General features: G+C 44.0%; 2 protein-coding genes across 2 annotated transcripts in view; one reads left to right on the top strand and one right to left on the bottom strand.

Moving 5' to 3' along the window:
- The window catches only part of Taf15 (TATA-box binding protein associated factor 15), a 32,193-nt gene extending 31,217 nt beyond the window's left edge, over positions 1 to 976 (top strand). Inside the window, exon 16 of the mRNA XM_038325312.2 lies at positions 651 to 976. Coding sequence (XP_038181240.1) covers positions 651 to 690 — 40 coding nt within the window. The 3' untranslated portion in view covers positions 691 to 976. The remainder of the gene's footprint in view (positions 1 to 650) is intronic.
- A 4,918-nt stretch (positions 977 to 5,894) lies between these two features.
- On the bottom strand, positions 5,895 to 16,920 carry Heatr9 (HEAT repeat containing 9). The gene is made up of 15 exons (XM_038325374.2): positions 16,833 to 16,920; positions 15,597 to 15,646; positions 14,136 to 14,317; positions 13,738 to 13,864; positions 13,472 to 13,528; positions 13,238 to 13,294; positions 11,936 to 11,993; positions 11,485 to 11,615; positions 9,739 to 9,921; positions 9,254 to 9,343; positions 9,044 to 9,163; positions 7,593 to 7,666; positions 7,144 to 7,195; positions 6,674 to 6,760; positions 5,895 to 6,260 (listed from the first exon to the last, which is right to left on the bottom strand). The coding sequence occupies exons 1-15, from the start codon at positions 16,918 to 16,920 to the stop codon at positions 5,895 to 5,897; spliced, it is 1,722 nt and encodes a 573-aa protein (XP_038181302.2).
- Between the last annotated feature and the right edge of the window lie 3,745 nt (positions 16,921 to 20,665).

Below are 20,665 nucleotides of genomic sequence, written 5' to 3'. Positions count from 1 at the left end.
ATACATAGTGACAGATACAGAACTCATACATGAAATGTAAATTTAAAAGGTTTGCTTATTCACTATGCCAAGGTTCTGTGCCATAGTAGGTACTTGAATTATTGGCTTAGTAGACCATTGAAAGTATTTACAGTGGTTTTGTAGTCCTTTGTCTAGGTGGAAAATTACTAGAGTTGATGGATAACAAGGCCTCTTTAAGAAACTTTGTAAGTCTTAAAAGCGATGAATTAGATTTATTAAAAATACTTTTTTTGAGCTAGGCAGTCACAGCACATGCCTTTAATCCCAGCATTCAGGAGGCAGAGACAGGTGGATCTCTGAGTTTGAGTCCAGCCTGGTCTGCAGAGCAAGTTTCAGGACAGGTTCCAAAGCTACACAGAGAAAATCTATCTGTCTCTCACACAAAAACAAAAAACAAACAAAAAAAGAAGCCAGCCTGATCTCAAAGTTCCAAGACAACCAGGCTATTTAGAGACCTCGCCTCAAAAAAAAAAAAAAAAAAATACTTTCTTGGGTTACAGAAATAAAGAGCATTGCCAACTTTTATAGAAAGTATCTAGCTGGTATAGGTCACCAGTACTCTGAAGAAATAACTGATGTTCCATTGGTTAAAAACCCTAGAATTTAGTTTCTTTATTTTTCATCCCTAGAAACGACTACAGAAATGATCAGCGCAACCGACCGTACTGATGACTGTTTTGAATATTCCTTTGTCTCTGACGTGATCCGTAGTGGAATTGTCAGAGTTTGCCTGCTGCTTTCCTCATGGCCTCTTGGGTAGTGAAATTGACATTTGGGTTTTTATTTGGGTGGGAGGGCTGGGGACAGTTTTCCTTTTAGAAATGTCCATTGAAATTTTCCTTTTTAGTTTTTCACCTTCTCTTTCCCAACCCTTAAAGAAAAGTGCGTTGTAAAATATTGCCAAAATGAAAAGTGTTTTGTAATACTGCAATAAAAGCTGCTTGTTTTTTGTGGACATTGAGTGCATTATTTATCACACTTAGGACTCAGTCACAGCAAAGTAACCCTACAGAATTAGAAAATTACTACTACCTAAGTAAATGTAAGTATAATTTATTTCCAACTATTAGTTATTACGCTCCTGCTTTGTTTAGAATAGTGGTTCTCGAGGATGACTGAGAGTCAGAATCACCTGAGTTTAAGATTCCAGTCTTTAAACTTAACAGGTACTGAATAGAATATTTGATCTTCCAAAACATCTTTTTCTTAGTCTTCCTAACCTAATGTCTTTACCAGCCCAACCCAGGTCACATCAGATCAAAACTTAGAATTTCTTGATTTCTAACTTACATCCAGTATATATACAGGCCATTTTGATTCTACCTTCAGAATATAACTAAAATCATCTATGCTCTTGACAGTTCTGATAACAAGCTACATTTGTCTCTTTCTGACAGTTGCAATAGTGTGTTCACAAATCTCCTTACACAACTAAATGATGTAAAGGTGTTATAATATTGTATGTCAGTATTTTTTAATGATTTTAATTTTAGTGACCTTAATTTTGTAATATTTAATGTGAATATATCTGTACCGCATGTGCAGAGGAGCCTATGGAAATCAGAAGAGGGCTTTGGATCCCCTAGAACTTGAGTTTTGCGAGTTGCTATTTGGGTGCTGGGAACCAAACCCAGATCTTCTGCAAGAACAGTAAGCACTCTTTACTGCTGAGCCATCTCTCTCCAGCCCCTCTTAGAATTGCTTTATATTCCATATAGACTGTAATCTAAATTCCTCGTTCCAGTTTACAAGATCCTACAGGATTTGTCTTTCTCACCAACCTCATGCTTATTTTGTTCAGCTACAGTGATCGTCTCTCCATTTTTTTAAGGGTGGCAGTATTGAACCCAAGAGCTTTATTCATGTTGGGCAAGCATTCTTATCACTGAGTTACATCTCAGTCTTTGGCCCTATAATTCTTGGTCATATCAAATAGGCTTCTGCTTCAGTACCTTTGCACATTCCTTGTGTAGTGTTTTCAGATACTCATATGGCTTACTCCTTTTACAGTACTGCATTAGATTATGGTCTACCATTTTCTTCCTCGTTTTTCCTGGCCATTTTATCTAAAATACTGTCTGCACTTAATCATTTCTTTTTGTCACTTTTTGTAATATCTTCATTACACATATTTGCAAATTATCAATCAACTAGTAAGTGGGAGTTGAGAATAGATACAATTAAAGTTGCCTAGAGCAGTTGTTTTCTATGTTAGCTGTATACAAAAGCTAGAAAATTTTGAAATTAAAGATGCCTAGGCTCTACTCCATACCTGAATGAAGCCTGGGCGTTTTTAAAAGCACCCAAAGTAATTAGTTTGGGAAAGACAGATTTTAGGACAACTCAGACACATTTAGAAGATGAGTAGAAGAGGATCCTGAAACTAAGAAATAACTTACGTGGCCAATGAAACCCAAGGGAAGAAGGAATTTTTTTTCACATTTTGTGGTCTCTAGTTTCATAACCTATACCAATACTCCCACTTACATACAGTAAGCACCTTGTGAACTAGTACCTACATATGAGAAAGAACATAATTTTTGTCCATCTGAGTTAATATACTGGGAAGAGTGAATTTCAAGAAGTGAGAAGCTGCTGTGTGTGGCGATACATTTAATCCTAGCACTTGGGAGGCTGAAGCAGGAGGATCATAAGTTCAGAGCCAGTCAGGGCTACATAAAATAAAAGATCCAGTCTAAAGATGATAGATGATAGTTCAGCCATGCTGCTTTTCCGGAGAACCCAAGTTCAGTTCCTAGTACCCACCTCACGTGGTTTAGAACCACCTCTTTACTCCAGCTTCAAGGGATCTGATGCCCTTTTCTGTTCTCTGCAGATAATCCCACACGCTGGTATTCACTTACACAAAATAAAAAAATAGGGGCTGGAGAGATGGCTCAGAGGTTAAGAGCACTGAGTGCCCTTCCAGAGGTCCTGAGTTCAGTTCCCAGCAACCACATGATGGTTCACAACCATCTGTAATAAGATCTGGTGCCCTCTTCTGGCCTGCAGGCATACATGGAGGCCAAATGTATACATAATAAATCTTTGTTATTTTAAAGTAAATAAATTAACACTCTAGGTTATATATTCTCTCCACACCATTGTTTTTTAGACAGGGTCTTTGCTATGTAGCTCAAGTTAGCCTGAACTCTTCTCTTTCCTTAGCCTTATAAGTTCTGGGTTTATAGGCATATATGCCAACATGTTAGGTCTTGTTCTTTTTTTCTGAGACAGTCTGTGTAACTTCAATGACTTGGAACTTAGAGATCCTCTTGCCTCTGCCTACTGAATACTGGGTTTAAAGGTGTGCACCACTGTGTGCTGGTGGGTATTTTTTTTCTATAGTTGTCCTGTGCATCCCTGATACCTTCTCACTGGAAGCTAATAATAGCCCTTCTGCACACCAATTCTTGTCTACTAAATGTGTGCAGACACTGTTAGGAACTACTGCCTCAGTAAAAGTTTTGGAAGAGAATTGAATTCTGAATGCAAAGTAAAATAATTAATTATAGAGAGTATGGTTTCTCCCTTCTGGAAATATAAGCACTTCCTAGGCTCTCTCCTGCCAAAGACAGGAAAGATATTCTTTCCTTGGCCATTCTTGGGGTTTTGGATGAATAAGAATGTAATTCTTATTTCCCTGGGTTTCAGCAGCCTACAGACAAAAACATTGCTTTCAACTTGTGTAAAACCCTGCCCAGATCCATAACCCCCCTTTTTCCATATTTATTGTGCCTTAGGAGGCATGTTTTATTACTCAACCAGATAACTACTCTCTACATGATAATATCTCAATCCTAATTTCACCAATCCTCAGCAGAAGACTTAATAGCACTAAGCAAAAATGACTTCACACAGCACCTACCATCTATTTGGGTCTATCACCAGAGTGTCACAACCTCCCATTACCTCCTCTCAGAGTCCCAAGATGCCCACTCAACCATCAGAATCTATTAGAACTGATTCTAGGACAACATCCAAATGTAATACACCCCTCTAACAAATCTTGGAAATGGGATCTCTGCATGCCCCCTAATAGTTAATAAAGGGTATCTGCAAGCCCCACGTCAAACATTCTCATCTCTTTGCTTATCTGAAATCTGTTTTGATTTAGTCACTTGCCAGAGCTCTCAGATGTTGATCATTTATTCTTTATATTGTCACCACTGTAGTGCACTTTAGGAAAAAAAAAAAAATCAGTGTTTCTCTGCTGAGCTCAAACTTCGGTGACACTCATACTTCATCCCAGCATTCAGCAGATAGAAACAGACACGTCTCTTTGAGTTTGAGGCCAACCTGGCCTGCAGAATGAGTTCCAGGACAGCTAAGGCTACGCAGAGAAACCCTGTCTCCAAAAGCAAAACGAAACAAGTGTTTCTCCAAAGGTCCCACACTCCACACTACCTTCAGCTTTCCCATTTCTTCTCTCTCCCTCCTTCCCTTTCACCATTTTTTTTTCTTGCTGTATATAGCTCAGACTAGCATTAAACTCACTATATAGGGCTATAGACACAGCTCAATGGTTAAAAAGCCTTGTTGCCCTTGCAGAGGACTTGGATTTGGTTAAATCTTAAAACAACTCACTGTATAGAACAGGCTGACCTCAAACTTCAAATTCTTTTGCTAGCCTCCCAAATGCTGGGATTATGGATTTGCACTACCACACTGTGCAACCTTTTAATATGGTTGTAGTTTGTTGAGATTGGTGGAATAGGTTTTGTTAACAAAGGGAAATCCAAATGTCAATAGAAAAAAGAAAAAACTAAAGCAATTTTACAAAGTTAATGGAGTCTTTTAAAGAGAATGACTATGAGGTAGGCAGCAGAGAGTTTGATTGGCTCTGACTAAAGCTGAATAGCAGTACTAAGTCTGGGTGGGATACATAGCTAGATGTCTCAAAAAATTTTTATTTTGAGATTTAAAAAAAAAAAAAAAGGCTCAGCATCTAAGGGTACGTTTTGTCAAGCCTGACAAGTTGAGTTGGATGCCTAGGACCCACATGGTATATGAAGAGAAGTGACTTTTCCAGTTATGCTACGGTGTATGGATTCATATACATACATATATAGGTACTCATGAATGAATGAATAAATGAAATTTAAAAGTTAAAATTCTCACCATTTTAGAGAGATTTAAGTTGGGGCAAAGTTAGTAAGAAAATGAAGCAAACTTCCCAGTATCTTCTCTGTATTTTTTTTTGGCAGCTCACTAATTTTGTTGCCAGATTCTGGGCACTAACAAGGGACTTGATTTAGGGAAGTGTCCTACTTTTTTGTTTGTTTGTTTATTTTTTGTCAGCTTGATACAATCTTAGGCTCCTGGGAAGAGAAAACTTCACTTAAGGCATTACAGATCTGATTGGACTGTGGGCCTGTCTGTGGGAAGATTGTATTCCAAATTGATACAGGAGAGTCAGTTCCACTGTGAGTGGTATCATCCCATGGAGGTAGAAGAAAGCTAGGTAAGCATAAACCTGCAGGTAGTGTTCATGCCTTCAAGCTCCTGCCTTTAAATCCCTGCTCTGACTTCCCTCAGTGATGGGCTGTGACCTGGAAGCATCAGCCAAATAAATCCTTTCTTCCCGAGTTGTTTCTGGTAATGGTAGTTGCCACAGCAGCAGAATGAAGCAAGAACGAGAGGAAAACTAGCCACAGAGAAAGAACTTTTAGCTCTGTCCTCCCTTCTTTGCTCTGATGAAAGGAAATATGGCTGCATAGAAAAAACACCCAGCCATGAGAAGGAGGATGTTCCAGGGCAGTCTGCGGAGTGAACAGCCGTGGTGCTTCCGAAGCTAGGTAAAGTGACAATTATTTATTCATGAAAGAGAAAACAAAAGAGTTAACAGGAAGCCATCCTGAAGAGACTAGGAATTAGACCCAAAAAGCAAAGCTATTTTGAGGCCTCACCAAGTTCCGGAGTTGTTCCCTGATTTTTGGCTCCCAAGGCCCTGTGGCCTGTGGCCTTTGCTTTCTTGGTTTGGAGAAATAGAATGAGAAAGCAGGCGCCTCTTGCTTTTCACCTTCTTTGTTGCAGGACTTTGCTATGAACAAGGGGCTCAGTTTAGCACGTCGAAAGTCTTTGATACACAAGTCATCTATGGCCTCAGGCTCCTTCCGGAACCTTGTAGGCTCTACCTTCCCAGTTTTAGGCACATCATACACGAAGAAAACCTTGTTCTTCAACTTTTTTTGGATCCAGGGGTTGCTTGCGGCCCAAACAAGTAATGTCTCTTGTATCTGCATGGAAATAAAGACCTTGAGGCTGGCTCACTTTGGGCTGGAACTGGGAAAGGAGGTAGAACCTGAGAGGAGATTCTAGACATGGTTACTATGACCCCAAGGAATCAAGTCAAGCGACAGTGTCTGAGGACTTTTGCCCTAATTCCCCATCATTGACTGTGAACAAACAGTAAAATGGCCGGGCGGTGGTGGCGCACGCCTTTAATCCCAGCACTTGGGAGGCAGAGGCAGGAGGATCTCTGAGTTCGAGGCCAGCCTGGTCTACAAGAGCTAGTTCCAGGACAGGCTCTAGAAACTACAGGGAAACCCTGTCTCAAAAAAACCAAAAAAAAAAAAAAAAAAAAAAAAAAAAAAAAAAAAAAAACCAAACAGTAAAATGAATGGGAGGGTATGTGACAGGAATGTCTTACACTCTTCTTCACAGACTGGGTCTCTTCTGCATCCAGCATATCCAACAGCAAGTGGAACACCTGTTGGTTACGGATCCCCAGGGCACCCTGGGCAGAGAAAATGAATCTGCCTAAGTAGCCAGCTCCAGGAAAGTTAGATGCCCCGTCCTCTTTCCCATTTTACTCACTTTGAGTTGACACTATGGCCTACAGAGATTTGGTTTCCCTTGCCTTGGCCTTTGGGGATTTGTTCCCACCTATCAAGACCTTTTCTCTAATACCTAATAGCATCCTTCATACCTAATAGCATCTATCATTACCCTACTGATTCCAAGGCTTGAATCTTCAATAGAACTAGAATTCCAAAGTAAATAGCCTTCCCAAACCACAGTTCTTTCTTATCCTCAGTAACTGCAAAGTCATTTTCTCCCTCACCATCATCAATACGCCTCAAAAATGGATTCAGGAAAAAAAAAAATAGCACTGCTTACCAAAGAGATGATTGCCTCCTGGCGGTCACTGGCATCTGGGCTCATCAGTTGCCTGTGTAGAAGGGAGTATGTTGTTCAGTTACAGGGAAGGGAGAGGGAGGCTGCTTATGTCTCAGGCCCAGAGAGAGAGGGCATGATAGTGAATGCTGCTAATTTCATTCCCCTCTCATTCAAATCAGAGAAGCTGGGAGACAGATACTATAGTTCACCATCAAACACTCAAATGATGATCAAGGTTTGATCCTCACCACAACTCTTGACCTTCTAAAAGTTTCCTTGGGGTTATAATGTAGTTTAATAGCAACCCTGAGTGGTATTACTAGCCTCTTTTCTTTTTTTTTTTTAAATAACAGATAGAAGTCTAGAGTTAGAATGACCTGCCCAGAAGTACAGATAGGATTTTCAGCCACCCCCGCTGTTGCCTTCTGGCCCTATCTAGTCCAACTCACGCCTCCATCAGTTTCATTATTAAAGGCTTCATCTTGAGAACTTCTGCTGTTTCAGACACGGCCTGCCTCATTGCCTGCAGAGTGGGACAACAGAAAGAGGGAAGGCAGGGATGTACCTTCATATACCTTTACTACACACTTAGTTTTGTTACAAAGGATATCTGTCTTGAGCAACTGAATAGATGAAGGACAAGCAGACAGGCAGTTACAGTACTCTGAAAGGTGCACGTCCATAGGATTTCCTTATGCAGTCTTGGGTTCTGGGATGTTTTCTGGCAGGAAGTGATACCTCAGCTTGTTGAAGAATGGCGGGTGGTGGGGAGACAGTTGATTTTCTGTGGTGGTCAGACCAGGGCTTTTCAGAATTGCACTCAGTAATTACACTGGTAGAGGAGGGCCAATCAGGATCTAGCCACCCTAAGCACAGCCGGTGTGTGGAGTAAAGCTGGAGAAGCTCCGAGTAGGGTGGTGCACACTGTAATCTCAGCACTTGCGAGGCAGAGGGAGAAGGAGTGTGAGTTTCAGGCCAGCTACAACGAGTCTTCAAAGAATCAAGGCCTGAGACACAGCTTGGTAGCAGAGCACTTGCCTACTGTACACAGGGGCCTGGGTTTGGTCCCACTGGAGAGGGAGGAAACTAAAGAGCTAAGTACGTAGAGCTTGAGATGGTGCACGAAGTAAGCCATCCTGAGGGCACTGGAAACCACGGGGAAGTTTTTTTTTAAATATTTATTTATTTATTTATTTATTTATGTATTTACTTATTATGTATACAATATTCTGTCTGTATGTCTGAAGACCAGTAGGGGGCACCAGATCTCACTACAGATGGTTGTGAGCCACCATGTGGTTGCTGGGAATTGAACTCAGGACCGTTGGAAGAGCAGGCAATGCTCTTAACCTCTGAGCCATCTCTCCAGCCCCCCACGGGGAAGTTTTATAAGAGTCGAGACAATCTACATTTTAGAACGATGTGGACATGCTACAGGTCTGTAGAGTTAAATGCAATGGATGTGAGAAAGGCAAGATTGAGTCTGGTGGTTTGGAAAAGCTCCCCTAGGGGGTGCTGTTTGGACCACCCTTGCTTATCACGTCGCATGTTGCCCACAGGGTCCCCAGGCTTGCTCTGTGGCTGAGACTGACTGGCTTTGAATTCCTGACTGCTTCTACTTTCCAAGTGCTAGGAAAGCATGTACTACCACACTGGACTTGCAATAGTCTAGAAGGAGCAATAGCATTTTCATAGGAAGGAAGAAGAAATGAATAGCAGGAAGCAGTTTGGGTAGCATTTTTGTGCTGAGGAACTTGACCAGAAAAGGTAGATTAAAAACATGGACTACATGAGAGGCATAGGGTAAAACCAGTGTGATACTAGAGTCTGGAGTTTGTTGGGAATCAGCATCTAAAGAGAATAAAGAGGAGAGATTTAGGCCTGAGAACTATGGTCTTACAAGGAAGGGTTCATTGTGTATCTTCCTCTTGAGCAGGTCAAATGTGAGTTCCTCCAGTCCCTGTGCCTGGATCTTTTCTAGTCCAATGGTCTTGAGCATTTGGGTAGCTTCAAAGCGGTCCTAAGGAAAGGGACAGGGAGGTGTGAAAGAAAGACGATGCCTTTTCCAACCCTCCTCTTTAAGTGCTAAGGCAAGTAGCCTAGAGCTTACGTCAATGACGTCAGAGTGTAGCTGTTCCAGAATGGCCCTGGTGACTGCAGCTGAGTGAACTTTCATCATCTTGACCAGCATCCTAAGTGCCTGTGAAGGATGGGATGGGGCAGGGTATATGGTGTACCCAGAGGTGTACTGATAGCCAAGCAGACTTTAGGGCTGAGCCTAGAACTCAATGGGGAGTAGGGAGAGGGTGCTTCTTTCTGCCTCTTGGCCTTTTCAATGAGAGTATAAGTGAACGTGTGCACACACAAATAAATGAACAGTCATACCAAATATATGTGTGTGTGTACACTTATCTGTCCATATATCCTCATAGTCATATATTTACATATTCATAAACACACAGAGAACTGTGCTGTGTACCCAGATGAAACTTGTTTTCTTTGGGATGTGATGGTAGGACCATACTCCACCCAAGTCAACACTGGCCACTGTTTGCCAAGCATTTCCCAGGGATCCTGGCTTCCTGCCTCTCATACCTTCATCCTCTGAGGCATGGGCCCTTGGCACAGACATAGTAGCAAGAACTCTTGGACCATGCTGTTGCTGGGCCTCAGGAAACCCAAGCACAGGGCTGCCTCTAAGGACACTTCGTTCAGCGACTTGTCTATCAGCTCCTGCAGGACAGGCACCAGCTCTTCCTCATTTTCAACCTCAGGTCTCTTAAAGGGAAACAATATGTAAAATGAGCAGCAGGAGGCGCTATGTCTTCAGCGGGCAGTCACCTTTTAATGTAATTTTTTTTCCTTTTTTGAGCTAAGATCTCATTTTATAGATGACCCCAAACCCAGGGCCTTGTTGCCTCGGTCTCACAGGAGCTGGGATATCAGGCACATGCTGCCGTCCCTGGCTCAGGCTTCATGTTTCCTAGAATGTTGCTTTCGACCATTTTTCTCTAAAATAAGCCCCAGGCCATCACATGATTTTTGCTCTCTTTCCCTTACTTCTGCTGTCATCTACTCTTTCCTAAGTCATATTTTTTTTCTCCCTTCGAGACAGGGTTTCTCCGTGTTGCCTTGGACTCACACTCTAGACTAGGCTGGCCTCAAACTCACAGAGATCTGCCTGTTAGAGTGAACGTTTTGAAATGAAAACTACATTTTGGTGAAGTTCCTTATCCAGAGTAAGAGCCCGGGTACTTAAGCCCACGAAGCCACATACATTCTAGTCTGTGAACTTCTTGGACAAGACCTTCATTTCCCGTTGCTTTCTCTTTTCTGATTCCACTTCAACAGCTCTGTCTTTTCTGGCTGATCCTTGACCATGCCCGGCATGTCCCTGCCTTTGTCCTGGGGAGTCTTTCTGCTGGAACACCCTCTCTTAGGTGTCTGGAAAGCATCTTCGTGTCTTGCTCAAATGCACTGTTCCTATTGGACCTTCTCTGTCTACCATGTCTAAATTACAGTCCATTCTCATCCTTATTTGGCAATCTTGGTGCTACTTACTTCCTCCCACCACATTTGTACCACTAACAAAAATATATACTTCTGCATATTAAATTATTAAATTATTTAATATTTTTGTGAGTCCCGCAACCAAGGCAGGATGCTTTGCCTTTTTGGTTTTTTGATAATCCTAAGGGACCAACAGTGCCTGGCACATGGTAACTGTTTAATATGTATTTGCTGAATAAATGGATGAGTAATGGATTTTTTTTACACGAAGCACTGTTTGAAGTAGAGGATGAGGGCTCTAAAGAGATCCCCATAAGTGAGAGCCATATCAGTGGACTCCTTAGTGTCTTTTACTTTTTGTTTTTGTTTTTTTTTTTTTTTGGTTTTTCAAGACAGGGTTTCCCTGTAGTTTCTAGAGCCTGTCCTGGAACTAGCTCTTGTAGACCAGGCTGGCCTCAAACTCAGAGATCAGCCTGCCTCTGCCTCCCGAGTGCTGGGATTAAAGGCGTGCGCCACCACCGCCCGGCAGTGTCTTACTTTTTGACAGAGATTTTGCTTCAATGGTGATGATAACGATGGCACCCACTTAAAGAGCGCAGACATGCTGGTTTCTTAAAGAATCTCACCTACTCTTTTCAGCTTTACAGAGCTCGTCTAACTGTGAGTTTATCAGCCTATACTTCTGTTCAACTTTAGAGGGAACTCCACAACGACAGCGTCTCCTATTAAATCTAAGGGTCAGGCTGCCTTCTTTTGGACTCAAGTCCGAGCTGAAATCACCAATTGCCTTGACCTTCTTTTGCCCCAGTTACAGATTCTCTTCCCAGTCACCTTGCTGTTCGGGACAGCAGCCCAGGAGTTCAGAGCTACGCGTAGCCCCATCAGGGTCTCTCTCCTTTGTTCCTCATTTTGTCCCGTCAACTGTTTGATGAGAGCCTGGATCACAACTTTATTCAAGCAACCTGGATAGGGAGGGTGCTCAGGTCAGGTCAGAGCCTCAAGGATTGCCCATTTAACTGCACTTTACTCTGAAGACAGGAGATCCAAGTACTGGTTTCCAGGGGGGTTGCCCATTCTCCCACTGTATCAGAGAGCTGGTGAAGCATGAACGCAACTTGTAGAGCCTTCTCTGTCCTCTCTGCCCAACAGTACCTAGGGTAGTTCCCAGCCCCTGCAGAACGCTAGGTTGGAGTGGGGACATACTCCCTTCCCTTCCTTTCACCCACACCCACAGAAGAAAGGGGTTGTGCTTTTATACCTCCCACAAAGGGCGAGAACATACCTAGGATGGCCAGGGCTCTATAGGCCTCATCCTTCACTTTTGCTGAACCAGTTTGAGCCTGATTTAAGGAGGAAATAGTGAAAGCATACCATAAAGTGATGATTGTCAAAGCTTCAAGGATTGCTTCAGTGTGACTTCTACAGGATAGAAATCAGGGAACTAGAGTGGCCTGTTGATGGTCACACAGAGTATATTGATAGGGTGATGCCAGGAAGCAGCACCAAGCCAGGGAGTTGGCTTCTGTGCACGTTCTCTGTGCTCCCGGTATCTCATAGTCACTTGGCTTAGTGCAAGCACTTGGATTCCCAGAGCTTCTATGTGTGAGATACTATTAACTCTTTTTTATTTTATTATAGATTTATTTATTGCATATACAGTATTCTGCTTGCATGTATCCCTGCAGGCCAGAAGAGGGCACCAGATCTCATTACAGATGGTTGTGAGCCACCATGTGGTTGCTGGGAATTGAACTCAGGACCTCTGGAAGATCAGTCAGTGCTCTTAACCTCTGAGCCATCTCTCCAGACACAACTCTTCTGAGAGCTCAGTAAGATTGTAGATGTGACTATAAAGAGTGATTAGGCTCAAGCTGGGTGTGGTGACTCATGCCTGTAATTCCAACAGTTGGGATCAGGAAGCAGGAGTGGGCAACATAGCAAAAATCTATCTAAAAAAAACTAACAACAACAACAAAAATCCCAGCAACACACACACACACACACACACACACACACACACACACACACACACACACACACACACACACACACACACACAACTGACCTCCATCAATAATGATAGCAGGATGCTTAGCTTAACATATGTAAGCCTGGGGTGATGTTTTAAGTCAGAGGATGAACTCAGTCCCAGTGTGGTGATAGAACTCAAAGGCCTGGTATATGCTAGCCAAGGCTTTAATTACTGATCTACCTCCTCAGTCCTTAGTGTTTTAAGATGGTCTTGCCATGCAACCCAGGCTGGTCTTGTAGCTACTCATGTAGCTCAAGCTCATGGAACTTGCAGTCCTCCTGCCTCCACCTCCTGAGTGCTAGGATTACAGGCATGAGCTGTTAAGCTACAACTCCAATTCTCTTCTGGCATTTTCAGTCCAAAGTATTTTCATAAACAAGGAGGAGCTTCAGATTCCCGCTGTCCTCAAGCTAAAGTCTAAAGAGGTCAAAGGCACAAATGGGGACTTTACACATGGTGAACCTGACCTTTCCTGGTACTCTGGAAAGCCTTATGTGCCCATGCTCCCATCCTCTACATACCCCTTGAACTCCATGCAGCCCCAGAACTCACCACCTGCCACAGCGCTTCTATGACAAACTTGTTATTGATGCCCAGATGGCCTAAAGCCTGGAGGAAAGGAAAAAGACCTTGGACGCCGGCTCAAGATTTATTGTCTCCCAGACACAGCTGAAATTTATACCTGGGGTGTCCCCGCCCCCTACCGTCCACCTTTAGCTGGTTTTCCCTTTCTATCTCAGTTACCACCCCCGGAAGCTGCCCTCCCACCCCCTTGCTGCTTCTCACATAGGCTGCATAGCACTGTTCATCCTCTCTTGGAGATTTCAGGCTGTTTGTGAGCTCCTGCTCATCCGAGGAGGGCCAGTTGGATGGAAGAAAAAAAAAAAACAGAACTCCAAATTGAAAGCAGTCCAGCCAACCCCATCCCCATTCTCCCTTCCCTCCATTCTGCAAAGGAGGACTCAGGGCTGAAGGGTAGGTAGTCTGAACCCAAGGTAAAGGTATCCACAGAAAAGGAGTGTCCACAGTCCTCATCCTACCATGGTCCTGACCTTTAATCTTTGGCACTTCAGGGGGTCCTTGGTGGGATCTAATGATCCAGTTCCCAACTTAGGTTTTAAAGTCAACTTGCTGATGGAGACACGAAGGTTCTGTATTTGGGCACTGTCTTTGAAGTACCTGTGTGAGAAATTGCACAGAGAGCCATGGTCCCCTTCTTCCTCCACTCCTACGTGTATCAAGACCCTAGCTGTGCCACAGAGCCTCAAGAGAGGAGACCAGAAAAGGACTCAACGATACTCACTTGATGGAGCTGCACTCCCAAAACCCCAAGATCCTTTCTATCTGGGATCTGATTTGTCTCGCCCTTGGCCCACCCCACCCTGATTCTTCCTCTCCTTTCTTGGAGGAGTTGTATGGTGTGAAGAACGTGGACACGGGCAAAGCGCACCTTGGGAGCTTTCTCCTTCTCCAAAACACCTTCTGTGACTCCCGCTCCTTGCGTCGATCATCCAGGGTGCGCCAGTGTATGAAGAGCTCATTCTTATTAGTATCCATGGCAGGAGTTGCGTCTGGCTTGCTCGAATGCACCCTCCAGCACTCTGGGCTCGGGGGAAATGCCTCCTTTGGCAACTGACAGGGAGAGAAAGTGGCAGAGCAGTCAGAGGCCATTACTAGGCCATTACTGGAGTGCTGGGGCCAGAGAAAGGGTATGAAGGGGAGGAAAAGGAAACATGAGAGATACCACTTTAAGTCTAGGCTGGAGCCACAGCTAGCATCTCCCCCGTTTATATGACTTGGAAAAGCTACTTTACTATCCCAAGACCTCAGTCTTCTCTGTAAAACAAGTCTAATTCCTTGTTCTGCTCCTCTCCCAAGATAGCTGTGAAGCCCAGAAGCGTCCTAGTTCTTGAAGGGATCTGTAAATTGATCTGGTTCATGGTTTGGTTACTCGAAAATCTCAAAGCCTTCGAAAGGTCATGTGGGCAGGGAGGAGGCCAGGGCTGGGGGAGGTATAAAGCTAGGGAAAGGAGGTCACTGCTTATTCAGACAAGAGCACCTACCATATGTTACATAGTCATCTGCCTCCACGAATCTCACAGGTTACTCGAGAAAACAGGCTTCCTTCAAGTACTGTCTTTACTGTGGGACAGCTTGGCTATGTGTGTTGCTGAGACTACATGTAGGGCCTTGTGCATGGTAGATCCCAAGTCCTTAACTGCATGGTACAGTTCTGATTGTAGCAGAGGGGGTCGTGTAGGCCAGTGGTTTTCTGAGGATCTGGCCAAGATTAGGGCATCTCTCAAACTTTTCTATCTTTACAACGGATCTCTCTACACACCAGGGAACCATGGGGGTCAGCCAGGAGCTCTCAATTTAGTGACTGATAGGATCTTAAGGGTTTTCCAGTGATTGTCATGACTTCAAATCTTGGAATGTTGACTTCTAGATTTAGAAAGCATAAATAAGAAACTTCAAAAGGATGACAGCTTAAATTTGGATTTCAGGTAATGAATAAAATATTTAGGATATTATTTATATGCTTTTAAAAATCCCATGCATTGTTTATGAAATATTTAAAGTTGACTGCGCAGTCTGTGTTTTTTTTCTGGCAACCCCAAGTAAGGCTTGCTACATTAGCAAAATGATTCATTTTAGCAAGCGCTCTGCATAGCCCAGGCCTTACAGACTTTGTCTCATTAGAAACTCTTGTACAAGGGGGCAGGCACTGTTGACGTATTAATGAGGAGACTCTGAAGGCTCACTCTGAGAAGGACAGTAACTTGTCCGAGATCACACAGCATTAACCGCAGACCCCCAGGTGAACGCCAGTAGTGCTGTGAGCTGGCTTGAACTGGGAGGGAGTTTGGTGCCCCTAGACACAGCTCCTAAGGTAACGAAAGTTACTTACCTTGTAACAGGACAAGGGCAGATGAACAGGAGCCATGGCCCTTCTGAATTCTGGCAAGAGCAGAAAGGATATATGATATGCGTGGTTCAGATGAGACAGGAGTTTAAAACGTGGGGTCAAGATCTTTGTGGAAGTACTCATTTGTTCTACAGTTAGTAAATATTAGCACTAGCTATTTCCCCAAGACCCAGGGTGGCACTTGTCAGCTATGCCTGCGAGCCTTTCAGAAACGCTGCTAGGAGCTTCATTTCAACCAGCCCCCCAGGAGCTTTCCATGTCATTGACATTTAAGGAACACAGGAAGTAGAGTGTCCTCAACCCTGGCTGCATAACATAATTATTGGAATGATAGTTGAACACGCCTAGGCCCTGTATCAGGTTACTCTGCATCTTATCTGTGGTAATAGAGCCTGGGCATTTTTGACCCCGTAGTCAGTTAAAGGTGAGGACTGTTGCTCTCGCTCAGTCTCTCTTAAACTCGCCTGGAAGGCATGTGAAAGTCCAGAGTTCTGGCACTCCTTCCCCTAGTAGCTGATTCTTCAGGCTTTGATCTGATCATTCTCGGACATTTTGGGAAGGACTGGTCTAGCATTTGAGGCAAAATTCCTGGTGTGTATGATTTACAAAGGGAAACTCATACGGAAACACACACAGGCAGTATGGCTGCGAGGCACCCTGGGGGCTGGGGAGCAGATATTTCCTAGAGGAGATGATACAGACTACTAAATCTTGCATGTAATCAAGAGTTAGCCGGGTGGTGGTGGCACACACTTTTAATCCCAGCACTTGGGAGGCAGAGACAGGCAAATCCCTGGGGTTGAGGCCAACCTGGTCTATAGAGCGAGTTCTAGGACAGCCAGGACTACACAGAGAAACCCTGTCTCAAAAATTAAAAATTAAAAAAAAATGTTAACCAGAAAAGTCGGGCGTAAGAACAGTGGACTTAGGGAAGACCTTATGCAAAGAACTGGGGTGTGAGAGTTGGTGCAGGGAGCAAGGCACAGGTATGGGAGAAGCTGGGGGCACACAGCTGTCGCCACTTGAATAATCCAGTAAGTCTTTCTGAGGAAACAGACTTACTGTGAGGGCTGTAGGGAGTCACATGTTCAGAGGCCTGCCCTGGCCTTTCCCAAGGATTCGCTAAACCCAGTGCCGAGTCTGAGATTGGGTCTAGATAGCTAGCTTTACTTTATCAGGCCCCGCCCCTGGCTCCAGTCCTTCCATTCCGGTCCTCACTTTTGTTCCGGTTTCGATATTCCAGCCATGGGTAGTTGAACATTGACTTGGGGACTTGAAAGAAATTGGCCTGGTTTTGGTGGCCCATCCTCTTTGGTGTAGGGCAGAGGTGAACCAGGACAGCCCAAAAATTCAAGGACGTGAAGCAAAGTGGGGCGCTGCTTGACGAGGCCCTTGCTTCCGCTGTCAAAGAGAAACCAGAGAGACACTGGACTTCTGGAGAGGGGAGCTTCTGAGAGCTGAGCAACCAGGTTGCCTATGGAAACAGAACCCGGTTCCGTTGTTGAGCCCCGCTGCTGGCCGCTGTTGGCCTGCTGACTGAACTGCTCACCCAACTCCATTTCCCTCAGCAGGAAAGCGGCAAAGTCACATAGGTCTGCTCGCCTCCAGCGGCTTTGATGGGGCCCGGCGTGTGTTTGTGAACCACCAAGCTCAAATCAGCCCATGTGAGGGGCAGGAGTTGTTCACAGGACTGCCTTCTTTAAACCCTGTCTCGAAAAACCAAAAAAGAAAAAGAAAAAAGAAAAAAAAAAAAACCTCATTTATTCGCACATCCCTCCTTGCTGGTAGAAGGCTGTGTGGTAAGGAGCTGCCGTTCATATCTCTTCTGTTTGCTTGTGTTGTTCCATCTACCGTGCGGCCTTTTCCCCTCCCTTCCTACCTGACTCAGACCTTTCGAATGCATGTCAGTCAGTGCTATGCCATTTCTGAAGGCTTTCCTCCCCAAGCTTCCTTCCCCACCCGACTCCAACCCGGTATCTAACAGTGCTGGCGTGTAGTAGGTCAACACACAGCAGGAAGCCTACTGTGCGTCTTCTTTTTCTTTTCTGTTGCTGTGGTTAAAATGCCCTGACAGAGGCAACATACGGATGAAAGGGTTTATTTTATTTCGTGGTTCAGGTTGCAGTCCATTATGGCAGCAGCCTGTCAGTCACGGTGCTTATCATAGTCTCTTTGTTCAGCCCAGGGCCTAGCCCTGTGGTGCTGCCCTCATTAAAGGTAGATCTTCCTGCTGTTAATAAGCTGGTCAAGAGGCTGGAGAGGTAGCTCGTCAGGTAAGATCATTAGTGAAGACCTGGGTTTGGTTTCCAGCACCTACGTGGCTACTTACGATGGTTTATAAGAACACACAAGGTGCACAGATATGCAGGTAAACACTCATACACATAAAATAAATATAATTTTTTAAATTTATGCTAAAAAATAAAAAGGGAAATCCCTTCCAGGTATGCCAGGGGCTTGATTCCATACTCATTCAGGGTTTCTCTGTGTAACAGCTCTGGCTGTCTTAAAACTTGCTTTGTAGACAAGGTTGGCCTTGAACTCATAGAGATCCACCTGCCTCAGCCTCCCGAGTGCTGGGATTAAAGGTGTGTGGCACTACGGTCAGGCTGGACTCATTTCTTGACAACCAAAATTAACCATGACACGATGTATCAAGAAAATATGGATCATTAGGGCTAGAGAGGTGGGTGGCTCAGTGGTTAGCACTTGTTGCCCTTGCAGAGGACCTGAATTCAATTTCCAGCACACTCGTGGTGACTGACAACCATCTGTCACCCCACTTACAGGGAATTCAGCAAGCACGCATGTGGTGAACATGCGTGCATGCTTGCAAAACATTCATACATATAAAGTGGAATAAACAAATCTAAAAAAATTTAAAAAGCATGGAAAATTGAGTCATCGCACTTAATGGAAGTCAGGTGACATGATAAACTTGTATTGCTACACAGATGAAGACAATGTCGCCTAAGTGCAATTCCCACCAAAATTAGTTCAGTATACAAAATACAAAAATATAATCTAAACATCTAAGCAATTTCAATGCTCTTAAGGACCCCCCCACTGCTGTTCAGTCAGGTGATGAAGCCCCCACTTGTAACCCCAGCCTGAAAGCTCGAGGCCAGTCTGGGCTGTGTACTGAGATATTGCTCAATAAACAAATGGCTGGGCATGATGGGTCAGCCATGTAAGCTCTGCACCAGAGACAGAGGGGATTACCCTAAATTCCAGGCCACCCTAGTCTACACAGGGAGTTCCAGGCAACTTAGGGCTACATAGGATCCCCCCCCCCCCCGCCACACACACACACTCAAAGCCAAAAAGTATGTTAAAGAACACTCAAGAGGCCAGGCATAATAGCACGTGCCTTAAATCCCAGCACTCAAAAGGCAGAGGCAGGTGAATCCCTGGGAGTTCCTGGCTACCCTGATTTACATAGCCGGTCCTAGGCAGCCAGGGCTACACAGTGAGATCCTGTTATTTTGTTTGTTTGTTTGTTTTAAAAATAATGCTAAAAAGATATTTCACTAAATATAGTGTGTATACTGAATTAGTTCCACTACTTCCTGGCCTGAATCAGAGTCTTACTTTAAAAAAAAAAAAGGCTGAAGAGGGCATTATTGAGGCAGTGGAAGGTGTGATAATGTATATTTGATGACTATGTTTTAGAAAATAGTAGTGTCAATGTCAGTTTCCTGTGTTTTCACTCTGTGGTTATACGAAGTGTTCTTGTCATTAGGAGATGATACTGAAACCCTTAGCCTTGTAGTGGTTTTGCATATGCTGCTTTGAATGACTCAGAAAAAAAAATGTGTATACCAGAGGAAAGGGGAGAATTTTCAAAATTTATTTGTAAGTTTTTGTGTTTAAAATTTTGTAAATTGAGCATGGGCAAACATAGAGGCCTTTGTATCAGATCTAGTGGGTTTAGAAACTTTTAACTTTGTTTTCCTTTTGTTTGGGGAGCTTTGGGAAAAGTCCATGTTCCCATGAGTTTTACTGGGTGTTGAGCTGATGAGATGGCTCAGGGGTTAAGATGTTGGCTGCGCAAGCCTGTGTACCTGAGTTGATCCCCGTCCTCACGAGAAGATAAAAGGAGAAGGTAAAACCCACTCACATGTCCATTCCCCAATCCTGTGTGTGTGTATGTATATCTTCCTGCCTGCCTGCCTGCCTGTCTGTCTGTCTGTCTGTCTGTCTGTCTCTCACACAATTTAAAAATGAAAACATGGGCGGTGGTGGCACGCGACTTTAATCCCAGCACTCGGGAGGCAGAGACACGCGAATCTCTGTGAGTTCAAGGCCAGCCTGGTCCACAGAGTGAGTTCTCGGAAAGGTTCCAAAGCTACAGAGAAACCCTGTCTTGAAAAACCAAAACAAACAAACACAGGACTGGAGAGATGGCTCAGTGATTAAGAGCACTGGTCTCTCTTCTGGGGGGACCCAGGTTCAATTCCCAGAACCCACATGGCAGCTCATAACTGTCCTTAACTCCAGCTCCAGGGAATCTGCTGCTCTGTCCTGGCCTCCTTGGGCACCTCATATAGATCACACATACACACAAATAAAAATAAGATAAATCTTTATTACTCTTAAAAAACCAAAACATACCTTTGGAGCTGGAGAGATGGCTCAGAGGTTAAGAGCAGTGACTGCTCCTCTAGAGGTCCTGAGTTTAATCCCCAGCAACCACATGGTGGCTCACAACCGTTTATAAGGAGATCTGTCTGGTGCCCTCTTCTGGCACAAAGTCGTACATGCAGATAGAGCACTCATACATAAATAATTAAATACATCTTAAAAAAAATGAAAACAGTTTTGTACTGTAAACAGATCTAATATTAGTGGTCTGTCTGTATGTCTGTCTGTCTGTCTGTCTGTCTGTCTGTCTGTCTGTCTGTCTCACACACATAAAATGAAAACAGTTTTGACCTGTAAACAGAGCTACTATTAGTGCCTACCCCTAAGGGCATAAAATGAAAGAGGGTGATGGATGTGAGGGGCTGAGCCAATGCTTGGCACATAGTGCCCAACTAATGTTATCTAAG

This window comes from Arvicola amphibius, chromosome 4 (assembly GCF_903992535.2).
Source record: "Arvicola amphibius chromosome 4, mArvAmp1.2, whole genome shotgun sequence".
Classification (NCBI taxonomy): domain Eukaryota; kingdom Metazoa; phylum Chordata; class Mammalia; order Rodentia; family Cricetidae; genus Arvicola; species Arvicola amphibius.
Note: the sequence above shows the minus strand (reverse complement) of the source record. Positions and strands in the feature narration are given on the sequence as shown.